The sequence below is a fragment of the Corythoichthys intestinalis genome, chromosome 16 (genome assembly GCF_030265065.1).
Source record: "Corythoichthys intestinalis isolate RoL2023-P3 chromosome 16, ASM3026506v1, whole genome shotgun sequence".
Lineage (NCBI taxonomy): Eukaryota > Metazoa > Chordata > Actinopteri > Syngnathiformes > Syngnathidae > Corythoichthys > Corythoichthys intestinalis.
The window spans coordinates 4,082,775-4,108,899 of NC_080410.1; the positions used below are offsets into that span (position 1 = coordinate 4,082,775).

General features: G+C 38.8%; 1 protein-coding gene across 1 annotated transcript in view; it reads right to left on the minus strand.

The window, feature by feature from the left end:
• Positions 1 to 1,167: 1,167 nt before the first annotated feature.
• The window catches only part of ppl (periplakin), a 49,415-nt gene continuing 24,457 nt past the window's right edge, over positions 1,168 to 26,125 (minus strand). Inside the window, exons 8-22 of the mRNA XM_057817028.1 lie at positions 24,515 to 24,622; positions 22,596 to 22,691; positions 19,475 to 19,597; positions 19,247 to 19,393; positions 17,709 to 17,860; positions 17,531 to 17,631; positions 13,993 to 14,150; positions 13,735 to 13,913; positions 9,412 to 9,550; positions 7,356 to 7,549; positions 7,135 to 7,285; positions 6,965 to 7,048; positions 6,756 to 6,872; positions 4,362 to 4,454; positions 1,168 to 4,277 (exon numbers count right to left, since the gene is read on the minus strand). Coding sequence (XP_057673011.1) covers positions 1,605 to 4,277; positions 4,362 to 4,454; positions 6,756 to 6,872; positions 6,965 to 7,048; positions 7,135 to 7,285; positions 7,356 to 7,549; positions 9,412 to 9,550; positions 13,735 to 13,913; positions 13,993 to 14,150; positions 17,531 to 17,631; positions 17,709 to 17,860; positions 19,247 to 19,393; positions 19,475 to 19,597; positions 22,596 to 22,691; positions 24,515 to 24,622 — 4,515 coding nt within the window. The 3' untranslated portion in view covers positions 1,168 to 1,604. The remainder of the gene's footprint in view (positions 4,278 to 4,361; positions 4,455 to 6,755; positions 6,873 to 6,964; positions 7,049 to 7,134; positions 7,286 to 7,355; positions 7,550 to 9,411; positions 9,551 to 13,734; positions 13,914 to 13,992; positions 14,151 to 17,530; positions 17,632 to 17,708; positions 17,861 to 19,246; positions 19,394 to 19,474; positions 19,598 to 22,595; positions 22,692 to 24,514; positions 24,623 to 26,125) is intronic.

The following is a 26,125-nucleotide window of genomic DNA, read 5'->3' on the forward strand; positions in this document are numbered from 1 at the left end:
TCCAAAAGGTACAAAAATGGAAACATTCAACATATTTCAATTAAAAATATTATTAAAACAGTAAATTAAAGCCGCCATTCGCCGTTTGCTGTTTTTAGTAGCACCACAACGCACGCCCAATATGACGTGTGCGAGTGCTGGCGTTATCGGCACGGAAGCGTTCCATTTATATGGATGCAGGGCAAGCCCCCACAATCGAATCCTTCCACTTTGAGGCAGGATTTCCAGTTTTGAGTCTTTCCCTTCAGTCTTTGCCATCACCATACGAACGCGAGGCCACTCCGCAACACAGTCATTGCGTCTTGGTGTCGCAGAGTCGCCATGTAAACTGCCCCTAAGTCAATGCAGATTTATTTTGAATTGATCATTAAGAATGTCCTGTCCCCAGCAAAAAGTGTACATGCAGGTTATGCCAAATCGTCCCTACCAATGTTGAGACCAAACCTACGCCCTTGAGAGATACAGTAACTGGCTCGGTATATCGGTATGTCCACCTCAGTTCTGAGATCAATTGCTCCAGCCTACCCAGTGTTTGTAGGTTTTCCGTACTCTGCGTGGGTTTCCTTTTGGTTGCCTGGCACGGCCAGACTGTTCTCCCTGTATTTTTCAAACGCTGTGAGAATAGTCTGGGACTGAGCTCATTATTGGCCTCTCGAGCAGGAACGAAATCATCCGTCCAATGAGATTCGTTTATTTGCGTGACGTGTCTTAACGAGCAACGTCACTCTTGCGCGTTGGAAGTTGTCTCCAAAACAACACAGATGGCGAATGGGAGAGCCGAGAATATGTTCCAATCTGCGGTAAATTCAGTTTTAAATGACCAAAACACATAGTCGCTATAACCAACAGTCTGGGTCGCCCTAGCCATGTTGAATAAACCTCTCCGTTCACTATCCTTGTATGTTTATTCCCTCGCACGAGTTTCTTGTCGCTTTATCAACAGCACGTCCGCCTGTCGCTGATTAGTCCACTCCGCTGTCTGTTTGCTGTGGCTTGTTCCCCCCTGGGAATTTGATCCACCGAACAGTCGCCAGACTCTATAGCTGGAACAGTGGTGAGTCTGGTGTACCAGGCAATCCTTTTGGTACATTGTCGTCTGAACCCTCTTAAATTGTCCCTACGTGTGAGTGTGAAAGTTTGATGCCTTCTAAACACAAACAAAAACACTTTTCATTTCAACTGTACTTTTATTTCAATTAATGGCACAGCATACATTTGATTTCCTGGAAAATCACACAAATCTTGGAAATATCCCTGTCTCCTAAAGCATTGCGTTTCAAAGAAAAAGTTTTCCCCTGTACCCATCATAGTTTATATATAAAAACATATATTTAAAAAAGCCCAGCATTCTTCTGAGACCACACTTAATGGTAATTTCATTTGGTTATAAATGCATTTTCAATTCAGTACCGTAGAGTTGTGTATGAATAAGCAAATAAGTACATTGTGTATTTTGTAATCAATGAAGTGGGGAAAATGCCAGCTCACCAAAGCAGAAAGTCAGGAGCTAGTAAAGCGAAAACATTTTTGAAAAAATTTAATAATAAAATCACGTTCTTCTGCATAAAACAAAACATGCTTTCATAGCTGATTTGTTGTAGACTTTACTTTTTCTTTCCCGACACCAACGCGCCAAACTCCTGGATTGTTAGCTGTTTGTTCATGTATTGCTGAAGCTGATGATTTGTGATGTGCCCGAGACTTAAAGCATCATCAATGGAGAATTTTTTCCCTGATTTCCTATCATGTAGAACAGATGATTCTCCCTTGGGGCCCTTGACTGTGATTTCCTCCCAGTCACATTCCTGGCTTTGCAGGTTGACAAACATATTCCAGTCGATCAGCCCCAGCTTAAAGGCCTCCTCCGGCCGCATTTCTTTCCCTGTGTCTGGGTCGATGACAACAATAGATCTTCGCAGATGGCTCTCTCTTTGTTCTCTCTTCATTCTAACAACCGAAAGATTCTTTTGCAGCTTCTCTATCTCCTCATCCTTTTTGATGGTGATGCCCCTGAGCTCCGCGAGTTCTCTCTGTAGAGATTCAAGCCTCAACTCCAGGTTCCTTCCGTCCTCTCTTGGCGAAGACTCGGTGATAAGCTGAGTTTCTTTGCTGGTGATCTCAATCTCCGAACGAAGCTTCCGAATTTCATTTTGCAGCCTCTGGTTTTCGTGCTGCAAGCGACTACTTTCGTCTCGGATGTAGTCCAGCTCTTTACTTGACTTGGTGTTGGAAAACTCCATCTCAGACAGCCTGGAAGTGACCGTTACCAACTCTTGGTCGAGGTCTCTCTTTCGTCTTTTTTCTTCTTCCAGGGTCCTCTTCAAGTTCTCAATCTCTAGCTCAGCCTCCGGATCCTTCTCAACCTGGACCTTCTCAGTGCGAACGATTCTTTCTTTCACGTCCATCTTCTCCAAGGTAACCTGCTGTTGCATCAGCGCATTCATTTCTTTCTCAAGAAGGATGCGTTTGTGCCTCTCTTCGTCCAACTGCAGTTTGAGAATAGAGTGTTCCTTCTCTTGTTGGGGATCCTGCTGCAGGACTACCTTTTGCTTAACGGTCACCTTCTCACGATTCTCTTTGTCGCTCATCTCCAGCTCAGTAAGTCTGACCCGAAGTCTTTGGATCTCCAATTCAGCTTCACGTCTTGCCCTGCGTTCACGCTCAAGTTCTTCCAGCTGCATTTCCAAGTCGGCCTTCAGTCTCTGCAGTTGATAGAGCTCTGCTTTCAGACTATCCTTCTGTCTCTGTTCATTGTTAATGTTCTGTAAGAAGGTTTCACACTCTGATCGGAGCATGGCGTCCTCTTCCATCTTGACCACTTCCTGCTGGACAAACTTCTCACGGACCTGAGACAGATCTATCTTCCTCAGTCTGATCTTTTCCTCTTGGGATGACCTTTCTCTCTCGAGTTCCAGACGTTTAGACTGTTCGTCAGCCAGTTTTCTTTTCAGGATCTCCACCTCCTCCTTAGTTTTTGGATCCTCTCTGTACTGAAGCACTTCGTTGACAACTTCTTTGGTCTGCACTTGAGGTTTCATGTCTTTCCATCTTTGGATTTCGTCATTGAGTTGGCGTATCTCCATCTCGGATTTCTCTGTCTGGTGAGTTTTGTCGACTATTTCGTTGCGGAGTCTCTCTAGTTCTCTTTCAGTCTGCGGGTCCGTCTTGTATTTGATGACCTCTTTAATAATCTCCTTGACCTCCACTAGCGGTCCTCTGTTCTTGAGCATGGTCAACTCATCTTGCAAAGATCTAAGCTGTAGTTCCGCATCCTTATAACGCCTCTGCTGCTCAACAAGTTCAAGTCGGAGGTTGGCCACCTCATTCTCGGCCTTGGGGTCTGGGCGAACAATTTCCCGCATCTTCTCTTGGATCACAACTTTGGACTTCTCTTCCTCTAGACTAGTTATTTTCCTTTGGAGGTCAGTTTTTTCTCGTTGGGATGATCTCCGTTTGGTCTTCTCATCCTCGTATTGCCTCCTAAGGTTTTCGACCTCCCTTTCCAGTGCGACATCTTTCTCGACTTTAAGTACCTCCTTAATGGAAATCTTCTCCTCAGCCATTGATTTTTCCTTTTCCAACCTACGAAGCTTCTCCTGGAGAAATTTCAATTCATCCTCTAATTGCTTCCTTCCGTCACTTTCTTTTTGTCTCCTGCTCATAAGGAGTCTGTATTCCGTTTCAAGTTGAGGGTCGTTTTGCACTTTTATGACCTCCTCTTCTTTAATAACTTCCTGCTCTTTATTCTTCTCTTCAGCCAGGATTGTCACCTGCTTTTGTATCTGAATAAGCTCATTGTCTCGAATTAACTTCTGCCTCCTCAGCTCGTCCAGCTCCTCCCGAAGTTTGCGCATCTCCTCCTCCTGACCGCGATCTCTTTCAATACGGAGAACCTCTTTTACCATGTATTGCTGAGCCCCTTCCTTGACCTCGGTCTCAAGACCACGCAGCTTCAGTTTTAGCACTTCTAGGTCATTTTCTAGAACATGTGTAGTGCGACGTTCCTCTGAAAGCTTCTGTTGAACCTTGTACAATTCCTCATCTAGCTGAGGATCAGGAACTTTTTTGATGAGCTCCTTTTTGACAATGGTATCTTGAGGCTTCTGTCCTTCTAGGACATAAATATCAGTTTGGATGATCTCAATTTCTTTCTCTAGCTGCTCTCTCCTCTGAATCTCATCTTGCAATTGCTTCTTAATTCTCCAAAGCTCCCCTCCTGGGGCAGCAGAATTGACTGACTGGACATTAGTAGACTGGATCAAAGTGATATCTGGTTGCTAAAGAAGAAAGTGTACAGTAATACTTTCAGTACGCTGATTATGTATGTATATGACAGTATTATTTATTGTATGTCATTTCACCTGGTTGAGAAGGCTATGGGTGAACTCGAGATTTTGTAGTCTTTGCTTGTTCACTGCATTCACCTCAGTATATTTGGCTCCAATGGCACCTTCCTGCAAAGGGAGAAATAATATATCATCGAAACCGATATCATGAACAGTGAAGGCAAGTCACTAAATAGCACCGTTTAGCATCCTTACGACAGAATGTAATCTCACGATAAGCAGTGGTGGAATGTGACAAAGTAACAGTACTTTGATACCGTACTTGAATACATTTTTGAGTATCTGTACTTGAGTACAAATACTGTATGAAGTGATACTTTTACTTCACTATATTTTACAGCAGGTATCTGTACTTTTTACTCCACTACTTTTAAAGTTGTTGCCTGCGTTACACGTTACTTAGTTTTTTTTCCCTCAGTGTGAATTGATAGTTGTGTTTTCATGCCTCCGGCGCAATCAATAAACCCTGTGCAACTATAACTTCATTGAGCACTAGAGGCAGCGACATGAGTACAAACAAGATTAGGCAGGTGAAGAAGATACTGACCGATAAAAACCAACAGTGAGAGCAGCGCGCCTTCAGACAGGTGCTGCACACGCTGTACAGTAGCTTGCAATCTGCCATAAAGCTAAGTTTTGGAGTTTGTCTGCTTGATAAAGTTCGTTTACAGTGCAGTCAATGTATTGCTTGTTTGTTTCTGCACAGTTTTAAATCAACTAAAAAAACTGAGCAGTCAATTTTCTGGTTCTTACTTTGAATATTGACTCAGCTCTCTGTATGTTTGCATATACTGTATATATGGCGGAAAATATAGACAAGGCTGAAAAAGCAGTTTCTGCTCTTGCACCCCTTTTTAAAATAAACTACCGTATTTAATCTGTTGTGCTTGATAGAACAATATTTCTACATGCTGCCCTAGCAGTTTCATGGTGCATTAAGCCCCCGAACTATTTTTAATTAGTCAGTTTTACCCTGGAGACACCCGTTTACAGACACAGTGCAACCGCTTTTGTTTCAACCCAGCCATAAAAATAAGATAAGTAATGATATTTATTATTTGAATTGTCATTTTTAGCTTAGAATCATTAATTGATGTAAAAAAAAAAAAAATTGACTCGCATATTTTAAACTTTTAAACAAATTACATCACAATGAAAAAAATGGTGTCTGTAAATAGGTCACCGATATCTACCTCATAACTATCGCTTAATTTTGTTTATTTTTTGTTACTGTCATATTTTTCCAGATATTTCACATAATAAATAATCGATCCAAACAAAGAAAAATTGAAAAAAAAATTAAAAGGGTAAATATTAAATAAATAGAATAATAATAAAGAAAATCTCGATTCTTTGATGTCTGTGATTTCTGCATGCGACCCTTGTTATATTACCGTGTTTCACCCATAAAATCCCCCAAAAGTCCAGCTGTGGCCATTCACGGCTTTGTCTTGACACTCGGTGAGACATGCTACACAGAGTTTTTGGATTGAAACAAGGTAAGTAATATCTCGAAAAATTATGGTGTCTTTAATTATGCGCTCTCATGAACTCTCCTCGAGTTAGGGTTTAGGGGTTTAAATTTTTTTTTCTTAAAATGCCCTCCTGTTCAACATATTTCTTCCCTCAGAACATTGAGATTTTAAGCTTTCCAATGATGTATCACACATGCATATCGGACAATTTTGAAAGTTGGCCAAATTGGGGGTCTCAGAGTGGAACTTCAAGTCACCTGAGTGTTTTCCACCTTATATACAGTATAGACTGTATACACACACATATTACATTTTTGCATCGGGAAAAAAATACTTTTACTTTTTACTTGTCAATTTTAAACCAAGTACTTTTGTAATTTTACTTAAGTATTTTTTTTCTTGGACACTTGTACTTTTAATTCAGTCATTTTTTGCACCTGTATCTGTGGCTTTACTTACAGTAAGTTAAAAGGTGAGTACTTCATCCACCACTGACAATAGGTGAGCATACCTTAGTTACAGGGCAAGCTAGGGTATACTCTAGGCCAAGGGTGGGCAAACTATTCCACAAAGTGCCGCAGTGGGTGCGGGTTTCTGTACCAATCTGGTGTCTTGCAAGCGCAATCAGTTGATCACAGGCAGGTGCTTTTTGTTTCAGCAGAAACTTCATTGGTAAAACTGTCCTTGCTGGATTAGTTGGAGCAAAGACCAGGACCCACAACGGCCCTTGAGGACCAGTTTGCCCACCCCTGCTCTAGGCAGATCACTAAATTTACTGTCACAGAATAGAACCCAAAACTGATCTACATTTGATGGTGATTTTATGCAGAAATGTGAGAACTTCCAAAAGGTTGAGATACTTTTTCTCTACTAACAACCAAGCACATATTACCGTTCGGTTGAATTGACTAAAAATTTCTTCAGTGTGACCCACCTCTGCTTTAACCGCCAGCGCAGGTGATTCCAATCTGCTCCGCTTGTACGTCTGGGGCACAAGCCCGTCATCAAGGTCTAGTATTGATCTGAACTTTTCAGTTTCAGTCTCATAGTCCTAAAAAGATCCATCCGTCGTAAGATTTAAATCATTACTATGTTGTTGTTTTTTTAAGCTACGAGTTGTGTTAAAGAAAAAGAAACTCTTACTTTGATAGCTTGCTGGTAAAGCCGACCGTTTTTGGAGAGATTGTTCATGTCCGATTCCTTTCTTGCAATATCAGAAAGCAAGTTCTGCACACAAGTGAGGAGAGTAATACATCATAATTTTTCCTGTTGTAAAAGAAGTTTATCATACTGTAGTTGGAAATCATTCTCACCCTCTGATTCTTCAATTTGGTCTCCAGTTGCTTTATGTCATCAGTTTCAGATGGTTCGTAGTTTGGGATGCGAGCAAGCCAGTTATTCATGTTGTCATAATCATTGTGATAATTATTGTACGCCATCTTAGCCCTTTGCAAACTCTGAGATCTGTGACATAGTGTAGAATGAACTGTTAAACACGATTTCTGGATTGTCTTTTTCATGAAGACTCTCTGACCTGGTGTCGATCTGATTGTTCAGGATGTTAAAGCGCTTGTTTAGCTTCTGGACATCAGCTTCCTGCCGTTCAATGTCAGGACAATGCTCTTGGAATTTGATGGCCATTTGGTCGGCGCTGCTTTTGGCCAAACGCAAGTTCTGCTCAGTCTCATTGACCACTGCCCGCTTGGATCTTAGGTCTGAGGCAATGTCCTGTACGTGTAGACAAGGAAACAGTCATTAGAAGGAGAATCCATTAAAGAAAAAACACTGCACAGTCAAAAAGTTTTATTGGAAATTGTAATAGCAAAAAGAAGGAGAACCACACTTTTTTTGATATTAAAACAATATGATGGTGCTAAAATAAAATTAATCCAATTAAAGATTGAGTGTTTTATCATTGAAATGTATGTAATGTTGTTTAAAGTACACTATTCAGTTTTCTCCATCCATTCATTAATTAATCTTCTCCCGCTTATCTGAAGTTGTGTTGCGGGACCAGCAGCGTCAGCAGAGAAGCTTCTCGGGGATCCCAAGGCTGGTTCGGCACCGCGGCCTCCACCCAGTGGGACATGCCCTGGATACTTCACCAGCGAGCCGCCCCAGAGCATCTTCATGGAGAGGAGCAGCGGCTCCACTCAGAGCCCCTCCCGGATGAACGAGCTTCTCACCTTATCTCTAAGAGTGAGCCCAGACACCCTACAGAGGAAACTCATTTCGGCCACTTGCATTCGGGATCTTGTTCTTCCGGTCACGACCCACAGCTCATGACCATAAGTGAGAATAGGAAGGTAGATCGACCGGTATATAGAGAGCTTCGCCGTTCGGCTAAGCTCACTCTTCATCACGACGGACCGATGCAAAGTCCACATCACTGCAAACACTGCACCGATCCACCTGTCAATCTCCTGTTCCATTTTACCGTCACTCATAAACAAGGCCCCGAGATACTTGGACTCCTCCACTTGGGGAAGGAGCTCATCCCTGACCCGGAGAGGGCATTCCACCTTTTCCCACCTAAGGACCATGGTCTTGGATTTGGAGGTGCTGATACTCATCCCGACCACTTCACACTCGGCTACAAAACGTTACAGTGAGAGTTGAAGGTCACGGTTTGATGAAGCCAACAACACGACATCATCTGCAAAAAGCAGAGATGCAATACTGAGGCCACCAAACTGGACCCCCTCAACGCCTTGGCTGCACCCTAAATATTCTCTCCTTAAAAGTTATGAACACAACCGATGACATGAGCACCCTTGGTAGAGTCCAACCGTCACTGGAAACGGATCGGAGCACCTCCCACCCCATTCAGTTTTCTAATGACTATAAACACCCGACTGCACCATTCCTCCAGTTCTTGATTGCTTTCATTGCCTGCTAAACACTAATAAAATCCTGTGTTCGCGATACGCAACTAGTACCCCTGTCTCGTACCTGACATTTTTTGTGTTTTTTTGGGGGGCAGTTTTAGCCTGTTTTCTATGTATTTTTTTTATTTTTTAAGGTTTTTTTTGGCATTGATTTTATGGCATTTGTGGGTCACTTCCTGGAGAGTTTGGGGCTTTTTTTTTGCTCACTTCCTGTTAATATCGTTTTTTTTTTTTTTTTTTCTATTGGAAATCAATGGGGACAATGAAAATATATGGGGATGTTTTTGTCAAATTTGGGTGGAAACGTACAGTTTAGGCGAAAACTGGATAGAACTTTTGTGCGCTTTGATTTCCCAATTTTTTTAACGTGAAAATTCTGCAAATTGGATTAAAAAGTGTAGGACAAGATACATTTTGAAATTGGAAAATGTAGGTATATTGTTTTACCATTGGAAATAAATAGGGCTTTTTTTTTTTTTTTTTTTCTCGAAAAATCTGCGTTTTTGCCGCAACCGTAAATGTTAGTGGAGAAATCAAAGGAAAGCCTGCCTCATGTGTCATGTGAATTTACAGTATGTGTATACGGAACAGTACGCTCTTTGATATGCATGTGACCAGACGAGAAATAAATAGCTAATACCATTTCTTCCTAAAAAACGTCACAAGTGATGCACTATCTGTCTTGTAGGACCGCAAACTTACCGCAAGCTCGCGCTGAGTTTTCTCCAATGAGGACAAGTCAGAAGGAGCGACATCTTCTCTTGCCAGCCTGTTCTCATAGTTGGAAAGTAAAGCCTTCCCATTTTGAAGTGAAGCCTCCAGTTGGTTGGAATTCTTCATTCTGAAGAAGGCAGAATTTCATTGTTAGCGTGGGGGTATTAAACCAGGGATGTGACAATATATTGAAATGGTGATATATCAGAATTAGGGTTATAACGAAAACCGATACTTCGGTACCAAGTCGATACTAAGATTTGAAAATGTGACGGTACTGCCCGAGGGCATAGATTTGCATAGGGACGGTAGGGACAGGACACTACCAATTTTTCAGGATGCTCAAATTGTCCCACCAACTTTTAAGCAACCTTATTTGCATTATATAATTACTTCAGTTAAATAGGTAATTTAGATTTTCTTTATTTTCTCATTATTAAGTGAATTACTTTCATTATGTTCAGGCTGACATTACCCCTTTTGACTTGCTGAGTGTGCCAGTCCATTTTTTCCCCTTAAACACACGTCTGAATGGCTGATGACATGACACCCCCCCCCCCCCCCCCCACTCACACACACACTTACAGCCCAGACAGAAATACAACATAGAGTTTGTGGACAAAAGCAGTCGTGTTTTAACTGAAGGAAGGTTCCATTTTTATGTATTTTAGGCATTCCCTAAGATGTTTTTTTTTTTTCAGTTGTATTTAATTTCTTTATTTTTTTCTTTATTCAGAGAATGTTGAGTAGTCTGAAGACAATTGTTTATTTTTTGCATTCCTGGATAGTAAAAAGATTATTGTGTATGTTAATATAATTTAAATTCTGTTCCAATATTGCAATTTAAATTTGCTAAACAAATAAAAAACCCAGACATTTATTTTTGAAGTTTTCAAAATGTTTCTTTAGTAGTTTTTGAAAACAAAGGGTCAAATCGAAAATGTATTACTCATACTAACTTTCATATGTATTAGTTGAAGTCAATACAGATTTATTTTACATTGATCATTTAGCCTATTAATTAATTAGGTTCATATTTGTGAGGAATGTAGCCCTGACCCCCTTATTTCTTTGTGTACATGCAGGTTATGATGTTATCGTCCCTACCAATGTTGAGACCAAACCTATGCCCTTGGCACTGCCTTTTCTGTAATACCTAAAGTATCATTGGTATCAAGTCGGCAGATCTGGCCGATTCTTTTTTGTGTTGTTTTGTGTGTCACACTAGGTGAAACAAGTTGCCAGATAACAGCTATTTTACACCCCATTGTAAATGAGTGGTCATATGGGCGCGCATGTTTTTGTTTGTATTTAAAAACAGTTTATATTTTTTTATATACTTGAACGCTACATGACTGTGATTTACAGTATTTCATTGTTTAATACTCGAAGGCTGCTCTACAGTACATGCATAGTGTTTTATTTTGTTTATTGTATTGTTTGATACGTTAATGCCCATTATTTTAATACTGTAAAGCTACATGCCGATTGTTCTGTATAAGCACACAGTATTGTTGTTTACATCTATTAAAAGAGTGTATGTTTAAGTACATGGGGTTTATTGTTTTTTTTACCGTGGTATCGAAATAGTATCAAGAATCGTGGAATTTCAATAGTTATAGCAATTGACTACTCAATTCCTGATATTGGGTCATCCCACGATACTTTGTATCCCAAAATGTTATCGACATGCTACTGACAACAACTGATACAGTATTGTTTTTAAAAGGTGTCACTGTTTTTTTTACAAAAAAAAAAAAAAAAAAAAGGAAACAACAGGTCACTAGCAAACCTTTCCATTGGAATAGTGTTTATCTTAACTTTTGGCTGCTATTGACAGCGCTACGCAATAAAAAAATAAATAGATAAAAAATAAATAATTGTGGGTAGTGATTGTGATCCATATAAATGTTATAAATTATACTAAAAGTATTTAGGTAAGCAAGTTAACTGTATTAAATTGGTTAGAATTAACTCTCTTTACCCAATTTTAATCAGTATAAACAGTATAAACAAGACAATATCTACCCAAATATATTATGTGTTTGCTCAAGGCTGCGCATGCGCCAACGCGTCTTCTTTGAAACTGTGTAAGAGCCATATTCCTGATTTGTAATATTATATGTAATTTTACTCCTCGCCACTAGAGGCTGTCAATCGAGTCTTTTCACTGACCTAAATCAGCCCTGGTACGTTTAAAATTATAGCTAATCATGTCAAAGGTGTTGGTAGTTTAGGAGAGCAGTTTTTGACTGTGGCTTTGTGCATTGTGCTGGAAAGGGAATATACTCATTTTGTTGGGTTAATTGTGGATACGTTTTTGAGTATTTTGGTTCGTTACTTTTATTTGGATAAAGTGCTTTTGAGTTACGTTACAAGACGCCACAAAAATAAACTATTATAAGTGAGAAATGGACTCGCTGTGATGCTTCGCTTCATCAACTGCATTGAGCGCACGTCATCATCACAAACTCCTAACTATCATCCAGTACTTGACTGGGCACAGGTCAGTCAGTACAAACTGAAAGGAGGACCGTTACATTTGGCGAGACACTCCAACTTGGATGGCATCGTACAGTAACAGGTTAATTTGAACTTAACGTTTCTTTTAAAATTGACAATGCAAAAACATGAACAAGCCTGGTATGCTGCGTGTTAAATCAAGAAGCCCCTATAGTAAAAATATTTTTCTATTTTATTCCTGGCTTTCAACAGTCATTCCTGATAGCTAGCTAAAAGCTAACTGTTTTTACGAGCATAGCAACATGGGTTGCTGGTAATAATGTGGCTTAATGAACCATTAACCCCTTTTTCTAATTAACCTTTCAGTTACAGCGTACAGTATTGTCAAATGTTTCGCCCTTCAGTGTAATTGAGTGACGCTGCTACTGAGGCGTGTAAATGGCAGTAATGGCAGCAACCACTAGAGGCCAACACAACTCGGATTAGTCAATATCTATTAAGGAACAACTCATCAGCAAGCCATCCAGCAAGCCTGATAATGATCCTGATTATTTGATACAGGTGTTTTGGAGTAGGGAGACCGGGAAACCCAATACAGGTGTATTGGAGTAGGGAAACAGGGAAAGCAGACTGGATAAGTGCCCTTGAGGACTGGAATTGGTGACCCCTGCTCTAGGAAGTCTTTTCTGCTGCTAATAACGTATTTCATTTACATTTATTTCTTACATCTATTTGCACACTAATTTCATGAAACTGTAGCACTCCTGTGGGGTTCAAACATCTATGGCACAGCCTTTTTGGCTTATTTGTACCTCAAACTGAAAGATGCTTGATGCACTCGTGTTGTTCACTGTTCAGTTAAAACTTTTTTTTAAACTCATGTTGTTTTGATATGTACTTATTTTGGAGTGATGCCCTCGTGTTCTTCACTCATTAGTTAATACTGTACTTGAACTCATACCATAAGGAAAAAAATGTTTGCATGCAATTTATTTTGGGCAGACAATTAAATGTTAAATTTAATGAGCAAATTGTCAATAAAACAGTTGACGTTTTTTTTTTCTTGTGTACAATGACTTCAGGGTAAAACAAACCTAATTTACAATAGTAATTGATATTTAAATTTTTATTTAAAAAAAAAAAACAATCAGTAAAATAAAAATACAAAACACTACTACCATGAGTAAATAATACTCAATTTTAATAGGTATTAAGTGATATAAACCGTTCCAAAAGGTTGAGTAAACCTTACCCAAATTATTTGAGTATATTATTGTTAACGCATTTAGGTAGTATTTACTAAGTAAAATTGGTTAAACTTTGCACTATCAAACTGAGCGCAAATTTTTACCTCAATTTTATGGAGTAAATGCTATAGGTTGTTTTTCACAGTTTAGATGTCCAATTAATTTTGACGTTCAAACCGAAACCTGAGGGATGAGCATTCACAGCCAGTCTTTCCGAATTTTGGGGGTATTTACAGGTCATTTCATGTTCATTTTCGGGCATTTACTAAAAATCAACAGAAAAGGACCTGAAATGCCCTAAAATAAACTCATTGGCTGCAATTGACGGCCGTAGACCTCCAATCCGTTTAAAGTGGGAGAGTTGGCAGCGAATGAATAAAAAGTCTACTAGTGATAAGATTATTGAAATTCACATCAGAACATTGATAAGAGCTTGTTTTTCTGGTTAGTACTTGTTTTGTACAAGGATTTCCTGACCCCGATAATTGTTGTAACGCCATATCGTGAGATAATTGTTATTGTGAGCCTTGAGGTCATTAAATGAATGAAAAGAACACAATTGTATAAATAATAAATGTTAGTAAGAAATTAAGTGTTGTACTTTTCCTGTGCGCTCTGAAGAAGCTGCTCCAAGTTGTCGTACTTCTTGTTGACTTCATCCGCTTTACTGTTAAGGTGAGGTGCGCTGGCACATGTTGAGTTGGAGACCAAAAAGTTCTTTGCTTCTTGCACTTTGGAGGTCTTTTCTGGTTCGATTCTATGGACCGCAATGTCGATATCCTGGAGAAAAATTTTAACTGGGCTGAATTCTATATGAGTAATTCTTCTGCGCTGACATGGACAAATGGCGATAGATTACCCTCAAATCCTGCAGGCGGTCACTGCTATCCTGCAGTGGCTTCTTCAGCTCCAGTGGCGGGCGCAGTCGCGCCTGAATAGCCCTCTCTTGCTTGTCCAGGTCACTAGCAACTTTATCTAATCCAGCCATCATTTGGCGGCACTGTTGTTCCTGTTTGTCTGATGGCACAATATTACAATAAAAAATGATGACTTTTCTGTTGAACTGCAACACTCTGCTGTCTCACATAGTTTGGTATTTAGTTATTGAAGGAATTGATAATCACAGACATGCCTGCTTCTATTGTTTTCGTACATCATAAAATAAAGATATTACAACCAGAGGTGGGTAGTAACTCGTTTACTCCGTTACATTTACTTAAGTAATTTTTTCAGAAAAAATGTACTTCTTAACGTAGTTTTACCACACAATGCTTTTGAAGAAGACACAATACTCTTACTCCTCTGTTTTGGGCTACACTAGAGTCGTTACATTTTTCCTCTTTCAACATAGTGACTTCATTTTTGCTAGAGATGCAGACAGTTTCAGTTTCAATGAGACGTCGCAACAATAACCACGTAACTCCATTATAACAATTAGAGAAAATGTTTTTTTCCCCACTAAAGGGGACTCATGCTCTTTCGACAGGTGATTTTTTTCAGTTTTGTTCTGGTATGAATTCAATGATTCAATGAACAAAATTGAAAAAAGAGGTAGCAGACTTTAATGAATCAGCTGTCTTATTCAAACAGTTGTTCATAAATCATTCCAAATCCAATTTCAAAGCACACTCTCTTGTATGACAATGTACAGTTTGAATGAGAGTTTGTGTTTAAAGTAGACTGTAAGCTGTTGTATGAATAGGTTTATGTGTGTGGTTTCTTTATAAAAAGATTTGAGACAACTTTACTATCTAACTATAGCTCAAGCGTTAATGCGCTTCTCCAAAACACAATATAAACGGACACTTAAGACACTGATTAGCATCATCGCTAACTAGCTTAGTGCTCCATGCTAAGTAATGACGTCTCATCAACTAAGAATACAAACAATACAATAGGCTTCATTTACTCACCTATGACGGATACACGGTGGATCTAACAACACACAAGACAATCTAACTCTCGTGTAAATATTATTGATTCCGCAACTAAATGTGTGTGTGTGTAACAGTGAACTCTCTCTCTCATGCTCGAATCACTGGCACTCGGTCGCAGCCTCACATTACACACAAGTACCCAAACGGGTCTTCTTATAGCTGCCGGAAAAAAACGATTATCAAATCCGTTGGCAACTAATTTATTCATCGATTTAATCGATTAGTTGTTGCAGCCTTATCAGTAGGTGAATGGTACAGTGTCAAAACGGTTTGAGTGCCTTAAAGGTGTAAACCCGCTTTACAAGTGTAACTCCATTTACCACTATTATACTGTACTATAACCTATTGCAAGACCCTATTAGGCCACAAAGATCATTGAATTCAGACTAGAAAAATCTACAGAAATGAAACATCACTCATCCAAAGAGCATGAGTGCCCTCCAGTGGAGAAAACATTTCATGCCATCAAATTAAAATAAAAATATCTCTGGTTTTCCGTGGTGTATTGGCGCCAAATAAAAACTGGGAGAGAGGTTTGAAATCTGCACTTTGAGTAATTGAGTAAGGCTCATTATTATACTTTTACGATAATTCCAATTAAGATAAATATCACTTTTATCAGTTCTACGGTACATCATTTCAGCAGCATTCGTGGATGCAGAACACACGCAAGGAGAACAACAGGACACTGTATGTAGTCCTAATACATATTCAAGCTTGTTTAAACTAACATATACAGTGAATAAAATAATTATTTGAACACCCTACTATTTTAAGTTCTCCCATTTAGAAATCTTGGAGAAGTCTGAAATTTTCATCGTAGGTGCATGTCCACTGTGAGAGAGAGAATCTAAAAAATAAAAATCCTGAAATCACAATGCATGATTTTTTAAAACAAATTATTTGTGTGATACAGCTGCAAATAAATATCTGAACACCTGTCTATTAGCTAGAATTCTGACCCTGAAAGACCTGTTAGTCTGCCTATTAAAAGTCCACCTCCACTCCATGTATTATCCTGAATCAAGTGCACTTGTTTGAAGTCAATAGCGGCATAAAGACATATGTTCACCCCATACAATCAGTAAATTGTAACATTGCCAAGACCAAAGAGCTTTCCAGAGACACCAGAAACAAAATTGTATACCTCCACAAGGCTGGAAAGGGCTACGGAAATATTACCAAGCAGCTTGTGATAAAATGTCCGCAGTCATTAGAAAATGGAAGAAGATAAACATGACGGTCAGTCTCAATCGGAGTGGAGCCCAATGTAGGATATCACCTCATGGGGTCTTAGGGATCCAAAAGAAGATGAGGAATCAGCCCAGAACTACACGACAGGAGTAGGTCAGTGACCTGAAAAGAGCTGGGCCCACCGTTTCCAAGGCTCCACGAAGCAGTCATGGTTTGAAATCATGCATGGCAACAGCACATGCCCATCTTAAGTTTGCCTATGACCATCTGGATGATGCAGAGGAGTCATGGGAGCAAGTTTTGAGGTCACATGAGAGTAAAATAGAACGTTTTGGTCATAATAGCACTAACCGTGTTTGGATGAAGAAGAATGATGAGTACTATCCCAAGAACACCATCCCTACTCTGAAGCATGGGAGTGGTGGCATCATGCTTTGGGAATGTTTTTCTGTCCATGGGACAGGACGAGTGCACTGTATTAAAGAGAGTATGACTGGGGCCCTGTATTGTGAGATTTTGGGGAACAGCCTCCTTCCCTCAGTCCGAGCATTGAAGATGGGTCGTGTCTGGGTCTTCCAACATGACAATGACCTAAAGCACACAGCCAGAAAAACCTTGGAATAGCATATGAAGATTCTAGCATGGCCTAGCCAGCCTCCAGACCTAAACCTAATAGAAAACTTTTGGAGGGAGCTCAAACTCCATGTTTCTCAACGACAGCCCAGAAACCTGACTGATCTCGAGAAGATCTGTGAGGAGGAGTGGGCCAGGATCCCTCCTGCAGTGTGTGCAAACTTGGTGGAAAAACTACAGAAAAGGTTTGACATCTGTAATTGCAAACAAAGGCGACTGTACCAAATATTAACATTCATTATCTCAGGTGTTCAAATATTTATTTGCAGCTGTATCACACAAATCGTTTAAAAAATATCACACTTGTGATTTCTGGATTTTTCTTTTTAGATTATCTCTCTCACAGTGGACATGCACCTACGATGAAAATTTAACCCCCCCATGATTTCTAAGTGTGAGAACTTGTAAAATAGCTGGGTGTTCAAATACTTATTTTCTTCACTGTATGTTCACATGTGCCGTGAAGAAGAAAATTTATGAAGTGCCTCTAGTTAAGAGGTCATAAATGAAAAGGCCCAATGTTTGGATTTTATTTCACAACATATTTGACTGTTATAGTTGTGCTGGTCAGTATATTTTATGCTGATTCTAAATTTGTTGCTGAGACATAGATGGAAATATTGCCACAAATACCTGCACCACCACTGGATTTTTTCAGATCATCAAAACGCTTCAGCAGTGCGGCTTTGCTGTCTGCCATTTTCTGCTTGACAGAATTTTGTTGTCCAGCCAGGCTGTGGACAAACAACATTACAGCCTCATATTTCTTTCCAAGATGCATTATGAATTTGCTAAATATATAAGAACTCACTTGTCAGCAGTTGCCACTGCTTCAGGGTCTGTGGGGGGAATAATGAAACAGATGCCTGGAGCAGAATACATTTTTCCAGTTGCGTCCTTCACGTCCCACTTGGTTCCATTGTTGCGAAGCAGAGTGTATCTGTTCCCGCGCACAATTTGCCCCTGCACTCATGCAAAAAGTACAGTATAAGTGGTAACATAAAAGATGGCCTTGATGTGAGGTGGGAAGTAACGGGTTACAATTATTCTGTTACTTTTACCTGAGTAATGTTTTGTGAAAAATGTACTTCCTGTAGTTTTAGCACGCCATACCTTTTACTATTACTGTAATTTTCGCACTGTCAGGCGTACCTGACGATAAGCCACCACCTACAAAATTTGACACAAAACGGCATTTGGTCATAGATAAGCTGCACTGGACTATAAGCCGCAGCTGTCCTCACTGTATTATGGGATATTTACACCAAAAGATATCAACCGGTAACACTTCATAGACCATATAAAGACCAAATGAACCACCATTGCTTCAAGAAGCATCATTAGGCTATCACTGCTTCTTGGGGGAACAGTCAACCTCTGCTGCCACCTGCTGTCATCCAACATGCTTCCTAGCATGCATTGCAGCGTAACCGAGGTAACTAACATCAAATTCATGTTCTGTGCTAATTATTTATTCAGTTACTGTTCTAGTTGTTTCATTAATTGCTAGTTATCGAGTTTGGTAACACTTCATTTGACATTGGCACCATCAAACTGTCATAAGACCATCATAATTATAACATGACACTATAATGAGCATTAATGAATGCTTATGACAGATATCATTTTGTGTTATCCAGCAAATTAACTCCCTTTTGAATGGATGTAAAAGATCCGAGCTGGACATAAATGGAGTTAGTAACATAATTTAACCCAACTGCCCGTAGTTAGCTGGAATAGGCTCCAGCACCTCCGCGACCCTCATGAGTAAAAGTGGCATGGAAAATGAATGAATGAATGAATGAATGAATGAATACAGGGTGTTCCAAAATGGTTGACCCCTTTCTAAATGCCCATATATCGGAAACTACTTGATGGATCTTAATGAAACTAAATACACTTCATATTTAGGTCATAAGTTTTATTGGTTAAATTTACAAAGAAAAGTACAAATATTTGTTGGCTCTATGATAGATTTTCTTAAATGTTCAATATTAGCGCCGCCTGTGACTCTGGACACATCGATTCGGTATTCGAGCTCATGCCAAACTCGAAACTCAAACTTGAAATTTTGGTGCCAAGTCCTAATTTGTTTTGTAGTTGGTGCCTTCTTTGCAAAATTTGTGAAGAAGGAACGCTGCACTGTCTTCGATGACTGAGTCCGAGCATACTCTAACACGCAAAATGCTTTTTCTTTTTCTTAACCTGAAATGATAGAAATGCCAAACGTTACACGCAAAAACTTGAAACGTTTCTACACAAGCTGTAAATTTTTTTTCAAAATGTTACTCAAGTTAATGTAATGAAGCAAATGTACCACATTACCACCCACCTCTGATCAGTACTTACCTCATCTGCGTCGAAATCGCATAAAGACTCAACAGGCAGAGGCTTTTGAATTGTTTCTCGTCTCAACTTCAGAGGTAAAACTTGTAGGCCACGCTTCTGAAGAGCTTTGACCCGCTCATCAAAGTGGTCCATGGCTTTGGATTGATCCTTCAGAGAGAGAAAAGACATGTTTGTAGAAAGTTCTTAAAACGATAATAATGGCTGATCAGTCTTAGAAGAAACACTTACATCCAGCTCTCTGATCAGACCCTCCATCTGGTAGACGTCCTTGAATTCAGGGTTGTATTTTTGTTTAACTTCTACGTCCAGTCGCTTCAACAGGTCCTGGGTGTCACGAGCCTCTTTGTGATACTACACACGCAATGACACACACACACACATATGCACAAGAGTCACCCAATTATTTTTTTCTGTATGTGTAGAACTGCAAACCTATTTACTGTATCTCTACGACTATAAGGCACACTTCAAATCCATCATTTCCCACCCAAAATTACCAGTGCACATTATGTATGCAGTACATTGATGCACTAATGCGCCTGAAAAAGACATGTATGATGGCAAAAACTTGTATTGGCTTTACTCTTAAAGGAGAAATGCATGCTGGATTAACAGGAAAAATACACATAGCAATCTAACATGGCGAACTAACAGCAATTTGGGCTAAGACTAAAGTGAAAAGCAAACTTATATACATCATCACTTTTTTCAGCAGTAATATATTCATAAGAATCCAGTCAGTCACAGCCACAGCCTCTACTTTTAAATGAACAGGGATAACATTTTACATTTTGTCATCGCCAGTGTTGTCAATTACTCTAATCTGATTACTTTCTTTCAGTAACGACTCTAACAAGTAATCTAACGCGTTCATTTTTCCAAACCAGTAATCTCTTTAAAGTTAGTTTCCTTAGTGTCTGTGGGTTACTATTTTGGTATTGCCTCATAATGTATTTAGAATGAAGACTACTGTAGTTATGTACGAAGAGCATTTCTCTTGAGTTTGGGAGTGACATCACACGTCACGTTTTCTCATCGGAGGGAAAAAAAAAAAAAACGGGTCACGTGTATTACATTGCTGTGTGAGCAGTGCTGAGAGTGCGGCCACAACAATAGCATAGCTATATCATCAGGAAGTGAATAATGAAAAAGCCAGGAGAGATAACACAAACGGCTGCATTTGCTCAGTGGAAACACAGCCATTACTTCACATTTCGGTCCAGTAAAGATGACAAAAATATCTCCATGCGTTGCAAACTTTGCGTTTGAGTACTTCTACTGTTTGTAACCAGTCTTTATGTACATTTTATAGTTACAGTTTGAGTTTTGTCGGCGGGGGGCGCACAACATGTTGATGACCATCATTTGTATTGCATTGAAAGAGGTGTGTCCAAATGTTTGGTCTGTAGGCCTACTGTTTATATGCTGTTTATATATACTTCTTTTGAAAGCTTAGGTTTAAAGAAATTCTAAATATCCATCCTCAGCTGTAGTTTTGGCTAAGCAAAGCAAAGGAGCGTCTCTAAGGTGCTTGTCACATGATCTGTTGGAAAAATAATCTTGCCCCATTAAGAAATACTTTGTTGGCTTGCTGTTCATTCATCTTTGTTGTTTGTTTTATTGCTTTATAACTTTTATAGATAACATTTTAACGACTAGGTCTTTATTTTTCTAAGGGGAAGTTCAGAATTTTTGACATTAGGCTTAATCTTCAAGTTGGCAGGGGTATAATTAGTAATTGAATTCCATGCAGTTTGTCAGTTATTTGTTACTTTCAGGGCTCTGGAGTGGCTAAACTAGCCCGGGTCAATGATGGTTGAAATCAACTCCATCGACTAATTAACCTTTTAGATTAAGATTAGGTAAGATTAAGCCATATGTGAAGTATTCAATTACATGCGATGACATTTTTCTGTTGTCATCCCGATGTTGAGGCAGCAAAGGGCGAAAAATTTGTTAAAAAGTAACTGATAAATTACTTTTAAAGTAACGTAGTTACTTTGATAATTAAGTCATCAGTAAACAACTAGATTACTTTTTTTAGGCACAATCAGCAATCAGTAATGAAATTACTTTTTCAAGTAATCGGTTGACAACACTGGTCATCACACAAGCAGAGGTGGGTAAAGTAGCCAAAAATTTTACTCAGGTAAAAGCAGCCTTACTTCTAAATAATATTACTTAAGTAAAAGTAATCATCCAAAAATCTACTCAAGTACAAGTAAAAATGTATTTGGTGAAAAGAAAAGAATACTCAAGTAATGAGTAACATTGTCAGTAACTGCTTAAGATGTTTGAATTTTCTTTTTTTTTTAACAATGGTATTTTTTTTTCCCAGCACAAAGTTATCCATATGAACTGCTATTATTATACTGTACTATAAAATTTTACATAACACATTAGCAAAAAAAAAAAGAATTCTGGCACAAGAAAAAAAATCTACAGAAATGAGGCATTATTTGTCCAAAGAGCACGATAGCCCTGGAGAAAATATATTTCCTATCATGAAACTAAACGAATAATATCTACGGTTTCCCATTGTCAGTTGTTGCCGAATAAAAACTGGGACAGAGATTAAAATCCGCCATTTCAAGTCATGATGATGGCTATGTCAAATACTTAATTTTTCACGGTGCTTTAAAGAGTCCACGTGATTGAACCGGCCCGTCGTGATCAAAGAACGGCAAGCTTGAGTCTGATTGGTATTATGGAGTCTTGTGATTATTATTGTCACGTCTCATTGGTGAAACTGGTTGAGCCACTGTTGGCATCTCTGGCAAAAAAAAAGAAGTAAAATCGAACATGTAAAATAAAGAGAAAAAATGTAACGACTATTGTAGCCCAAGTAGCGGAGTAAGAATACCGTTTCTTCTTCACAAATATACTCGAGTAAAAAGTATGACTAGCAAAACTACTCTTAGAAGTACATTTTTCTCAAAATGTTACTTAAGTAATTGTAACAGAGTAAATGTAAACGCGTTACTACCCACATCTGCACACAAGCCATATAATCTAAAGCATCTAGCCATGCAAAGCAAAGATGATTCCTACGAACACTGCTGGTTTGACTGACTCTGATTGTTAAAGAAGACGGGACCAGCAGCGTGTGATGCTGCGCTGATTTGTTGAGCATGTCAGCGCTTACATATGGGAGAGCCTTGCAGATTGTGCATGTGAAAATGATATGAAACCATGGCGCTCCATTTATATACAGTCTATGGGTGCTACTGCCAATTTGAATTGAATTATTTGCTATAAGCCATGCGTGCGCCCTAAACTCGTTCATTGAATGTGCGCCTTATACTTGGGTGTGCCTGAGTATTTGTTTCATGTGCTATCATGATCTAACCTTGTGGTACTCATCCATGTGTTTCAGGTGATTTTCCTCACAGATGAGCAGATTTAGGTATTCCTTCCAATCAGCATGCACAGCCTCCATATGGGCCTGGAAAAGAACGTAGAAATGTGTTGCATTAAAAGAAGTGAGGAAAATAAATAGATGTAAAGATAGAAAATATAATTTGTTAAACGTAAGGCACTGATCATGTAGTGTGTAGTAGTGCTGCAATGATTCCATTAAATTGAGTAATTTGATTAGAAAAAAGCTTCAAATTCAATTATGCTGCTTCGATGATTCGTTTAATTGGAGTGGCATTGTTATGGTTAAATTTGGAAATGCTGCATTTATTTTTATTGATTTGGGATATACACTGCCGTCTGGTGGTAACAGGGAATATGACATAACTCATCTAAAATGGCTGACTCTAACTGCTCCCTGTTAAGGCCAATATAAGGCAGCAACATTTTGTTTGAGCTAATATGTTTGTTTATGCATTTGTAATTTAGTTTAGAGGCATATTTACACTTTTTGGGGGGGGTATGTGTTTGGTAAATATGTAAAGAGAATTGTGAAATGTTAAATATATATTTTATATATATATTCATATAATTATGTATAATTATTAGTTGTCCGATAAAAGCATTTCAAAATGACATCGAATAATATTAAAATCGGCTTTTTATTATTGGTTTATGGCCAATATGCACGTTGCCTTCAAAGTGAATGTAGAAGCCTTCTGCCTTGGTGCAAGGGCTGGTCACAGCTTAGCACAGCGGTTATGCTTATTACCCACTAAATGTCTTCAAACTAAGATGCTTGGGATTTGTTATGTAAGCATTATCATTATAAATCATCCAGTGCGGCATAACAATACAATTAGCCATAATACGTTAAATTCACGACCACATATATCGTTATCGTTTTGATATCAGTATCAGATTTTTGGAGTTGGACAATATCGGGATATTGGTTATCGGTTAAAAAGTCATTATCGGATAACTTTAATAATAATAATAAAAATACGTTCAAACTTATCCACAAAGTGACTGTTCTCTTTTCTGTAAAAAATTGAATTCTCCTCCTCAAAGCTGTGATAAAATGACATAGGAATTTATTGTTTCCTCTTTGCCACTTGCAAGTATTTTCCCACTGTGTACAGGTATTTATTATTCATGTTATCGTTTGTTGTGTCATCTTATTATTGTTGTCGAGGAATTTGGTTTTGAATGTTGTTGCAGTATATTATTCCATTTTTTTCTCTACAAGTAGTACATTCGTCCGTGCATCGTGGGTTCAGTTTTCACTTGGTGATAGTGATAATGTACTGTACATTTACAATGTAATTCATAGTTGTTGGAATTGTTGTGCATACAGTTAACATTTATACTTTCCTTATTATATTTAGTCATCAGATACGATAACTTCTGTCTAGTCAGTCTTTCCTTTGTCCTGGGCCATGTGGCTCTCATGTAATCTATGTATTCTATTGTATGTTTTTGTTGCTTTGCTGCACCTCTCATCCTTTTGTCTTCCCTTGAATAAAGAGGGTTGCTATCACAGCAACTGGGGGAGCAGCTCAGCTGCCAACCTACACAGAAGCTTCATCGACTTCCTGCGTGTTCTTTTTAGCTAAGCTAGGTGTACATAAACCTAGCTTAAAATCTAACATTTTCTTGGTCCTTCTAGCCGGGATGCAACAAATTTGGACGAAGCCAGCCTAGCCAAGCTAGGTGTACATAAAACTAGCTTCAAATCTAACAATAGTCTACAATCACATGGACCAACGACAGCTCGGATCGATCGATCACGAACATAAAAGTTGTACATAAATATGGATGGATGGTAGGTAGTTACTAGAAGAAAGAAATAATACAATAATATGAGCAAAGAAAATTCTTACAATGAGACACAGTTTTTTGAAGCAATACCTCAACAACATTTGACCCTGGATGTTTTGCTGCCATCAGCTTTTCTCCATCTTCATTGAGCTTGGTGATTGTTCCCTCCTTGGACTCCAGACATTTGCCGATGAAATTCTGTTGGGAAAAAGAGTCATGTTAACTGCAGTATATTGATTGAACAATACATTGTATTTTATTCATATACAGTACCGTATTTTTCGGACTACAAGCAGCAGTTTTTTTTTTTTTCATAGTTTGGCCGGGGGTGCAACTTGTACACTGGAGCAATTTATGAGTGAAATTATTCACACATTATTATATCATTTCACATTATTTTCACACTAAACCATATGAGGGCGCTATCGGTCTGTGTTTCAACATTGACTGTAATTTATAAAAACAACTGAAAAAAATGGCACCAAAAAGAAAGTCATATTCTGCAGATAATAAGCTGCAAGTAGTAAAATATGCAGCCAGAAACGGTAATTGAGTTATGAATTAATTTGCAAAATTGCAATTAGCAAGAAACTCGTAAGGGACTGGCGAAATGCGGAAGTTACTCTTACTGAAATGAAGAAAACCAAAAAAGCTAATCGTGGGCTAAAAGCTAGGTGGCCACAGCTATAAGCCTAAATAGTAGGGATGTCCCGATCCGATCACGTGATCGGAAATCAGGCTAATTCCGTTTTTTTTTCAGATCAGGTGAAAAGGATCGTGTTTTTAATTTTTAAAAAAATATTTACAGTATGTTTTTCTGCTTCATGCTCGTACAGCACCACACCCTCCCTCCTGCTAAGCAGGGCGGCCAAACTGTCCAGTGAAACTTGCGTTTGGTACTTAAAGTTAACGATGATTGACAGGTTTGTAGCTTTGATCTTGCCAGAGAAGCTTGGTAGCGCTACGATCAAAGGCACAAATGTGTTAATCATCATTAAATTTGCAGCCCTGTCATAAGTGTGTTGTGGCAACTCATTGTTTAAGTGAGAGGCTGTTCTCAGCAGTGTGCACATCAAAGCGTGAGTGAATTTCAGTGGAATACGTCATTTAATAAAAGACATTTCTCTTCTTTATTCTTGTTTAAAAATAATTCACATTTTGAGGCGGCATGGTGGGACAGTAACATGTTTGGAACTTTAGCTCGAATGAATTAAAAATAAATCTTTTTTTTCTCGGTATCGGCAGATTCTAAAAATCAGGTCACTCGGAATTGGGTGCAAAGATATGCGATCGGGACATCTCTAAATGTTACGTTAACATATCGGGCACGTTCTCAGTTCGTTGTTTATGTGTCATATAACGTTAGCATACTGTACACTTATTGAGCCTGTTGTTCTATTCTAATTTTATTTTAAATTGCCTTTCAAGATGACATGTCTGTTCTCGGTGTTGGATTTTATCAAATAAATTTCCCCCCAAAATGCAACTTACACTCCGGTGCGACTTATGTTTTTTTCTTCTTCAATGCTCATATTTTGGTTGCTGCGACTTATACTCAGGTGTGACTTGTAGTCCGAAAAATGCGGTACAGTCATCCCTCGCTACGGCGCACTTCAAACTTCGTGCCCTCAGTCAATCGCGGATTTTTTTCAATTAAAATAACAAATAAATACAGATGAGCTGTCCCGAGCCGATCGCGTC